Source organism: Onychostoma macrolepis, chromosome 04 (assembly GCF_012432095.1).
Source record: "Onychostoma macrolepis isolate SWU-2019 chromosome 04, ASM1243209v1, whole genome shotgun sequence".
Taxonomy (NCBI): Eukaryota; Metazoa; Chordata; class Actinopteri; order Cypriniformes; family Cyprinidae; genus Onychostoma; species Onychostoma macrolepis.
This window is the reverse complement of record NC_081158.1, coordinates 1,350,882-1,360,420: the sequence shown is the minus strand read 5'-3', so window position 1 is coordinate 1,360,420 and position 9,539 is coordinate 1,350,882. Positions and strand designations below refer to the sequence as shown.

General features: G+C 35.3%; 1 protein-coding gene across 1 annotated transcript; it reads left to right on the top strand.

Moving 5' to 3' along the window:
• Positions 1-1,382: 1,382 nt before the first annotated feature.
• LOC131539495 (uncharacterized) lies at positions 1,383-9,288 on the top strand. The gene is made up of 10 exons (XM_058774102.1): positions 1,383-1,506; positions 2,725-2,800; positions 3,088-3,342; positions 3,493-3,555; positions 3,700-3,773; positions 4,559-4,746; positions 5,159-5,356; positions 5,898-5,984; positions 6,256-6,509; positions 9,210-9,288. Exons 3-10 carry the CDS (start codon positions 3,235-3,237, stop codon positions 9,243-9,245), a joined length of 1,008 nt encoding a protein of 335 aa, XP_058630085.1. The 5' UTR covers positions 1,383-1,506; positions 2,725-2,800; positions 3,088-3,234; the 3' UTR covers positions 9,246-9,288.
• The last annotated feature ends 251 nt before the right edge of the window (positions 9,289-9,539 follow it).

Below are 9,539 nucleotides of genomic sequence, written 5' to 3'. Positions count from 1 at the left end.
GCATCTTCGCAGGTGAGTAAAACCAATAACGGTACCATGTCTTTTTTTTCTTTTTTTCCCCGGTGAATAGTCATTTTTATTGCAATACTATAGTAAACTAAAGGTAATTTACAGCAGGCAATCTATAGTAGGTAATTTGCCTAGTAATTATTACTCACAGAGTGTTGGGTAGGATTACTACTGTCTAAATCCCATATTAACATCGACTAGTTTAACAGTACAAGGATTGACACAAAACTGCACTTTGAACTGTTTCAAATAAACAATAATTGCATAAATTATTACTGAACTGACTAAAGTGTGCAAAAGGACAAGGTTACATTACAAAAACCATGTATCGTAACATTAGATGTTCTTTTTTTATCTTAAATATCTCCTGTTGCTTTATATCCACCTTATTTATCAACGCATAAGTAAGCAGTTTTGGTCACACTTTATATTAGGTGGCCTTAACTACTATGTACTTACATCAAAAAATAAGTACAATGTACTTATTGTGTTCATATTGTATTGCAAAACACTATTGCTCCTATTGAGGTTGGATACAGGTAGGTTAGCGTAGGAATAGCAATTTATATCACTTGGAAACACCTGCTTTCAGCCACCTTAGATTACTTTGTTAGTTTTGCTCAATTCCTGGATGCCTATAGGATTAAGATTGTTGTTATATCTCATAGACACTCAGCAATTGAAATTACATGGTTTAGGACTCAGAGATATATTCAGAGATATTTGAGAGTGTTTTATTTGTAAATAATCTGTGTCAAAATTTACACACTTTCATTTTCTAAATACGTCTAATTTAATTGTAACCCTGATTTCTCTCAAAATGAGCAGAACACAAACATTGAGTCAGCAGTTCGAGTGCTTATGAACTGCATAAGAAATGAAAGGGAAAGACCTCACACACCTCAACGCAGCTCTGCTCAGCCTACTGTTACAGGGCCTACCAACAACAGACCTGTGAGACCAGCCACAGTGCAGCAGGAGATGCAAAGGTAAGTGATTGTTACAGTAGGACTGCTTGATTTTTGCAAAAATTATAACCACAATTATTGTAGTTTAAATGTAGGTCACGGTTCTTTAATACAATTACTCATTGACTTCATAAACATTCCAGTATCGGCTCATAAAAAAATAAGAATAGAATGTGCTATGCTGAATTATCTTTATTTAAAATAATAAAAATACTCAATAACAGGTTTTCCATAACAGGTCAACATTGTTTTATAATCATTAAAAAATTGGTCCTTTGATATTTAGATTTTCACTAATAAATAACTGTCTATGCTTCATTCAAGATGCTTCCCATCAATGTATTCTGGAGGCAAAAGGAAAAGGAAGTCAGCAGATATTCCACGTGTATCGGTGATTAAGTTTATGGAAATGCACTTCTGTCTGCAACCTGAAAATACTGACAAAACCCCTAAGGATGAGGCAGTGCTCTTGCAAGCAGGTCTTGGAAGGAGGACCATAAATCTTGCTGATAATGTGGATCATGCAGAGGTTAGAATTCAAAATTGACTCTAAAGACATTATAGTGGTTTTTCAGCAAACGTTTCAAGTCATGTTGTGTCTGTCATACTGCTACTTAATTTTTGTCATCTTTATATAGTAAGCTAGAAAAGGTGTAACGGTACACCTGATTTGATCTAAAAAATAATAATACATTGGGTTCTGTTGATAATTGTTACCTTTAATATTGTAGTAATTTGCAAGTAAGGGCTACCTTAATAGTTTACAATATTTGTATCATTAAGAAAAATATATTTAATATAATATTTAATTACATTTATTATTCATTATAATTTAATTTATTTAAAAACAAAGGCACAATTTGTTCAATAAACCACTGTTAAAAAATAGCAATTTCACTTTTAGTTTTCTTCCCCCTACGGTACAGAATATGTACGGCACTGTGACTTCAAAACTGAGGTACGTACTGAACCGTCATTGTTGTGTACCTTTACACCCTATAAGGCAGCAGTCAAATCATCATGTTAGTGATTGGTTTTTATTTTAATTTCTTAAAATTGTTTTGAGTATGCTACATAACTTTAGCCGTGGTTTACATTTAAGTGATATCATTGTCTGTCTGTCTGATCCTTACAAGTCACCATATATTTTGTCTGCTTTATCACTGCTCTGCCTATCACACACACTAATACCTGTTGTACTTTTCTCTAAATTCAGAAAGAATTGGTCTTTGTTGGGTGTTTTCCATACTAAACCAAAGTACCTCTAACCAGTCTTGCAGTCATGAGTCAAATCAGTTTGATTATTTCAAATATCATAACAAATTTTATGGCAGGTTTGCGCATATCAGACAGACTAACAACATCATCTGATAACAGCCCCAATCATCACTGAGCTATTTCACATCATCTAACACATAAAAACACCTGTCATAAAGATACTAAATCCTGACTATATGCTGGTGATGCTATTGGTTATATGCTAACTGATTGCACAGTTGTTTTGATTGACTGAAAAATGGTGGAACAACAGGAGTTATGTCACATACACCACATGACTATAAAATCTCTATGTAGAATCAGCTGCAATGTTTACATCTACTAAAAAGATCTCTTCTTTCCGAGTATCAATATTGCTGTCAACCATGTATGTCCGGCAAATTAACTGGACTATAGTGTTTTCTACCATCTGAAGCTGAAAATCTTAAAAATTAAATTTCACAATGACAGCAGTGCAAATTTATTACAGATAAGCCGAGTACTGCTGGAAGAATTTCCAAAAATGAGAGACTTGCGTGGTGGTTGGCTCCTGAAAAAAGCTTCAGGTGAGAATTTTTTCTTCATTGTTATCGAAAGTATCAAGAGCTGTTAAGTATCTAGTCCTGTAATATATATGATAAGCACAAAACATTTGTTTGTGTTAAATGAAAAGAATGTATGGTGGTATGTTTAGCTCCAACCCTGAAAAATAATACCTACCTGTATCCTGAAGACCTTGATTAGCTTGTTCAGGTGTGTTTGATTAGGGTTAGAGCTAAACTCTACAGGACAGCGGCTCTCAAGAATAAAAAGTCATTTGAACTAGCTAATAAAATGTTTTGTGTTTTCAAAGGTGGCAGTGGACAAAGAAAGACCACTCCATTGCCCCAGGGCACTGAAGGGTACACAGCAAAGATTCTTAGGTCTTCATCAAACAATGGAAAAAATGTTATATACATTGTCCCTCTTCAAGAAAAAATAGATACTACCCCACTGCCATATGATGCTCCAGAGTTTGAAAGAATGCCAAAAAAACACATGCATGACGTGTGGCAAGTTGGTTCCTCTGCCCCTGATCCAGTTCCATATTGAGTCCTGTGGAGATAATGTAAGTTGTCTTCTAAATTTGTTGTCTTACAAAATTAATATAAAAAACACGTTCATGCCCGTAGTTATGATTTAATGGAATCCTTGTAGTGTAATTCAATGTTCAGTTGACATTATTATAAAGGCTGTCTGCTGTGTTTTCTATTCAAAGAAAGATGAATCTGAAGAGGAAGCAGACCAGACAGCAGAACAGGATCCAGATCTTATGTGTGTGGTAAGCAATCAATGATGTTTCAGGATACTCAGACTAAGATCACAGACATCAGTACTTTTAATTCTTCTGCTCATATACCACTGTAGTATTTTCAGGTTCAGGTTTGTTTATTGATGTACCTCTTTATAACCACTTTGCCCTTAGGACTCCTGTCCAATTTGTGGAAAGCAGTTCCCTGCAGAGATTGTTGCCTACCGTGCAAGTTCATGTGGGGAAAGGTATCCTAAGCATGGATTAAAAAAATAACAGTAGTGCCAGTGCTGTCCCAGATAGCACACGTACGTCTGCAAGATGTCTGTTAAAGATCTCTTGATCTGGAAAGCATCTGCAGTCTACAAACGTCTGACAGACGTCTTTCAGATGTCAGTTTTACATACATTCTAAATCATAAACATCTTAAAGACATCTAATAGACGTCTATTTGACATCTAAAAGGAGACGTCCAATAGACGTATTGCAGATGAGCAAACACCCTAAAAAATACGTCTTGCAGATGTAAATGCAGATGTCAAATAGATGTCTCCTAGATGTACGTGTGCTATCAGGGGTGAGATCATTCAAGTAAATTGATTAGTTTGAATTTGCATTCTAAAAAGAATTATTTTGCATTCTAGAATTTGCATTCTATGAAAATACCCTTAATTTTAACATCCAGATTTAAAACAACTCTTATTGCACACATTAGCAGACTACTTAAAATAGAAAATCTAGATAAAATTTGTGAATCATGAAATGATTTTTTTTTCATAACTATAGAAGAAATTGTGAAGTTACTAAAATAAGCCTAATCTTTAATTCACACTGTAGACTCCAAATAATTACTGGAAATTTAGCAGTCATAATGCTTCCAATTTTTCATTTCAAATGCTTGAGAGGCAGCTGATAGTTTAGCTCCATACAGACTGCAATCAGTTGTCACACTTCACAATGCCATGTAGACGTTATAAATGAGTATAAGTGTAATTTCGCTCCCTATAGACTGTTCATATATGTTTATCTTAAGTTTTGCAGAAATTATTTCCACATCTACACTGCCTGACTCCGAAGGTGTGCAAATGGTCTCTGAAGGCAGCACTAGTGCCTCATTTTTCTCTGTCGACTCAACACTTCACACAGGACCTAGCACATCAGCGACCCTTCCAGCAGAGGATATCCCATTAGGGTCCAGACCTGTACAAATGGATGATCTGGGTTAGCGTTGATTCATTCATTTGTTAAAAATAAGTTTACTCAATAACTGGCCATTATTATGAAAGATGCTTCAATTGAGAAATCTAATGTAAAATTCCAAATCTGCAATGTAGAAATCAAAAAATGTTTGAGTCAGCTTGGTCCACATTTTTTATATACTTGTAATAGTTGACTAGTGCACATGGCCTATATGGACAAATGTGGACAATGTAGCCATGTGGACTGTGTTGTTAAGTGTATGAGTTTGTGTGTGGTCTACAGTACATTTGTTCATGGAGACTTTATTGACTCGAGTGCATTGAGTGTGCACAGAAGGCAGATCATATTGATTCAGACATCTTGGTATAGGTAGGACTTTATAAACCTTTTGTATAGGAAGGACTTTAAACAACTTTTCTGTTTTCATCTCCAGCTTGGAAGAGCATTGTCAGTCCAGAACTAGCAGCAGATCACTACAGAAGACAGTGCCTGCAAAACAAAGAAGATGAGCCGACCCTGAAAATTAAAATAGATATCAGAGAAGATGTAGAGGAGCAAGAGGGCACAATCTTCAACTTTTACAAGGCTCCCAACATCGACTGGGCCAAACCATTCCAAGCTAAACTACAGGGTACTGTAATGTAGTGTACACCTTACACTGTGTCTACACCAGACACGAACGGCGCGGTGCAACAAAATACAATAGAACCCATTATAATCAGTGATGCTGTCTACACTGGATGCGGCGTGACACGACAAATCCCCGACAGTAAACTGATGCCTCGTTCTATTTATGACGTACTGACACAAAGTACAAATAATTTGCAACGGTCACTTTGTCGCGTCCAGTGTAGACAGACTTTAGCTGTTGCGGTGCGACACGATGCGACAACTGTCGCATTTGGTGTAGACATGGTGTTGTTGGTTTAATTACATGTAAAGAGAGCATTTATTGTCTACTCATTGCTTTCTTGCTTTTCCCCCTCCCCCCTTTCTTAAGATCATATTCTTATACAAATTTTGAGCATCTACTGCCTACTGTTTCTGAACCATCTGAAACAGTTCACAGCTCAAGCCAGCAGTGGGGGAAAATATAGGAGAACATGACATTTTTGTACAATATTGTAGTGCATTCATTTGACTTTGTGTGTTTGTAATTTCTTGTTTTTCAGGAGATTTGGCTATTGGGGATGGCGTTAATCGACACTTCTTAAGTATGGTAATGCACAAATTGCAGCATGGTTTCACTGTTGATTTTGGTAAGTCTGCTGCACAAATCTGCTGTCTGAACAGACATACTGTAAATATAAGTGAATAATTTAGCCAAAAAAGTAATTAAATATTTTATTACATTTAGAAGCACATTAGGTTTCTTTTAATAATTCCACCTCAGAGCAAATCCAAATATTAAGTTGATTTTTTATGTTTACAGATGACTTTAAACTGTACCCAAAGGGACTGTCAAATAAAATGAAAAATAAAACTGTCAAATTCAATCTTAAAATCTATAGTTTGATTATTTCCCTGTAGGAAATGCATCCAGCACTTTGCTCTTTGAGGGCCAACCTGACCACCTAATCCCTTCCACCTCCCAAGTGTTGGCACAGAATGAAATGTTTACCATGGCAGGGAGAATGATAGGCCATTCTTTCCTTCATGGCGGCCCTCGTCTGACAGGACTTAGCCAAGCGGTTCTTCATGTGCTGTTAGGTGGAACACCCCAGACAGCCACCATCACCCTCGACGATGTGGCAGATATAGACATCAAGGAGACCATAAGACCGGTGTGTACCAAGAAGTACAATGGAATCCATTTGTGACAGTTTCTGCTGTTTAATCTCTGTACTCCAATATATTAGTTTTAAATTAAGATGTGAAAGTGCATATTAAGTGCTTTAATTTTTTGGGTACATCCATATCTGGTGAACTGTGTTCAAATTGCTTCTCCTTTTTTTTTTTTTTAAAGTCCACTTTTTATTTTAACAAAATGAATGGGACAATTTATTGTATCTTAAATAACACCAGCGTATTTAGGACTGAACAGGGTTCCTATGCAGTTTGGAAAAGTATGAAATTTGATCACAGTCATTTCCAGGTCAGGTGAAGTGTGGGTAAAAAGAAAACAGAGCCAAAAATAATTCTTCTTTATCAATTTCCAAAAAAGAAGAATTTTTAGAAATTAATAAAAATAGAAATTTATTTTAATTACTAAAAATATATTTATCATAAAAGCAGAGTGTTTTGTTGGCAAACATTTAGTGATTATTTTGTGTATGTCAGACACAACTGAATCAATTCCTGGCACCCATTACGCAAAACTATTTTGAACTTCACTCAGACTGTGCTTTGTTTTTGGGTGATTGTGCAACATCAAACCATATTTACAGCATCAAACTGAGTTGATGTGTAACCAAGTATGGTAACCCATAATCTGAATTTATGCTCTGTATTTCACCCATCCAAATGCACACACAGGTGTGAGTAGTGACCACACACCCATTTTTTGGCTGCAGTGCCCGGGGAGCAGTTGGGGGTTCAGTGTCAAGGGCAGTACAGTCATGGTATTGAGGGTAGAAGTGAGTGCCATCACTCCCCCCACCTACAATCCCTGCCGGTACCGGGACTCAAACCTGTGATCTTTGGGTTATAAGTCAGAGTCACTAACCATTAGGCCACAATTGCATAAATGTAAAGTATGTGAAGTGTCTTAAGTGTTTTAGTTTTTTTTTTAGTTTTAACTTAGTCTTTTAAGTTTCTTCTCATATAAGTGCATGTACTCAAAACCAAAGGAGGAAAAAATTTACATATGACTGTTTCTATATATATATATATATATATATATATATATATATATATATATATATATATATATATATATATATATATATATATATATAGGATATAACGTGGAAAATAATGCTGTTAAATATGGTCTGGAAAATGTACAGAGTGGTTTGGAAATTTGATTATGGAAATTTATGTAACGTATTTTGAAAAGGAAAATGTGTAGAAACCCTGGTCTTGGTTACAACACAAACTCAAAATGTAAATGCCACATTATGAATTAAACCTACACCTTTTTCAATAAAAACTAAAAAAAAAAAAAAAATTAAACAATTGAGTGAATATAATTTAAAAAGTTAATAATTCAAACAGAGTCCACCAGGTATGAATGTAAATACCTTCAAATTACAAGCTTGACCAGTCTCTTCTACTGAGAATGACAAATCTGCTGCATTTCATAAGCTAAAACTAAAGTTGTCACTGAAGATAATTCGGACTGCACTGTATTTAGATGTGGTGTATTCAATTTAGATGTAATTGTGATCTCATCTTCATTTAAAAGCTTTATGAACATGAAGAATCCAAAAACCAATGCAGTGGACTCACTGAGGATCAGAGGGCAGCTGTAAATGATTTGGCACTGGCATGGGATCTCCCTGTATTAACAGAAGCCAACAGGACTTGGCTTCTTCATAATCTGCTAAATATCAAATTATATCTGGTGATATATAATTTTTGGTTTGACTGTATATAGTTTGCAATATAATAGTACTGTTTTTATCAATAAGGACAAAAGTAGTACTTGTGTAAGGTAAGTAAGGGGAAAGAGGATGTAAATTTTTACTTTTGTTTTGATAGGTTTAACACAAAAAAAAAAAAACAGTTGTGGATCATTCAGATAACTATAAAAAAAAAATTAAGCATATGTAAAATTTTGACCTGTTTAATTTTTGTATCAGTATCAATACAAAACAAAAAAACAACCTGGAATCTATCCATCTATACACATTACACACACACGTTTGTTTTTGTGAAAAGTGGGGACTCTCCATAGGCGTAATGGTTTTTATACTGTACTTACTGTATGTGCTATTGTCCTACACCTAAACCTACCCCTTACAGGAGACTGTGCATTTCAACTTTCCCCAAAAAAACCTCACTCTGTATGATTTATAAGCGTTTTGAAAAGTGGGGACATGGGTCAATGTCCTGAAAAGTCACCTTCACCTTGTAATACCTGTCATACCCTTGTCATTATACACATCTATGTCCTGATTTGTCACAAAAACGCGCGCACACACACACACACACACTAATGAATCACAGAAATAATTGATATTTTAAAATATAAATCTATTATTTTTTATTTTATTATTATTATTATCTCACAATATTATAGTTCTTTTTGTATCTTTGATCAAATAAATGCAGGCTTATGCTATATGTAATGTCCTCACAAAGAAGCCAATATCTGAAATTATTGTCCTTGTGGGGACATTTTTTGGCCCCCATGACGAAACAAGCTTATAAATCATATGGAATGACATATTTGGAAAACGTAAAATAGCAGAAAGTTTTGTGTGAGGGGTAGGTTTAGGTGTAGGGTTAGAGTAAGGATAGAAAATACAGTTGGAATGTCTCTATGGAATGGAATGTCTCAAAACGTGGGAACCCAACGTGTGTGTTTGTGTGTCTTCAAGGTTACCTCTGATTATGTACACTTTTCCCCGCAATGAAGCTGTTTCTCCCAGATCCTCGGATGGAAAACATAAGGCGGGCTACATCAACGTTTTCCACCCCATGGTCACCACGAACCCTTGAGAAGTAAAATGTTGCAAAATTCAAGACTGCATAACTTTTTACAATTCACTTAAATAATGACTTTAAGCTTAATATAAGAGGCCATTGATTCAAAAGACAATCAGAATGGCATGGTTAAGGGTTAAATATTCAATTTAACTGTACAAGATTCACCTTTGTGGTAAGCCATATCTCTCAACAGCTTCATTGAAGAAGGCAAGGGTAGTGGA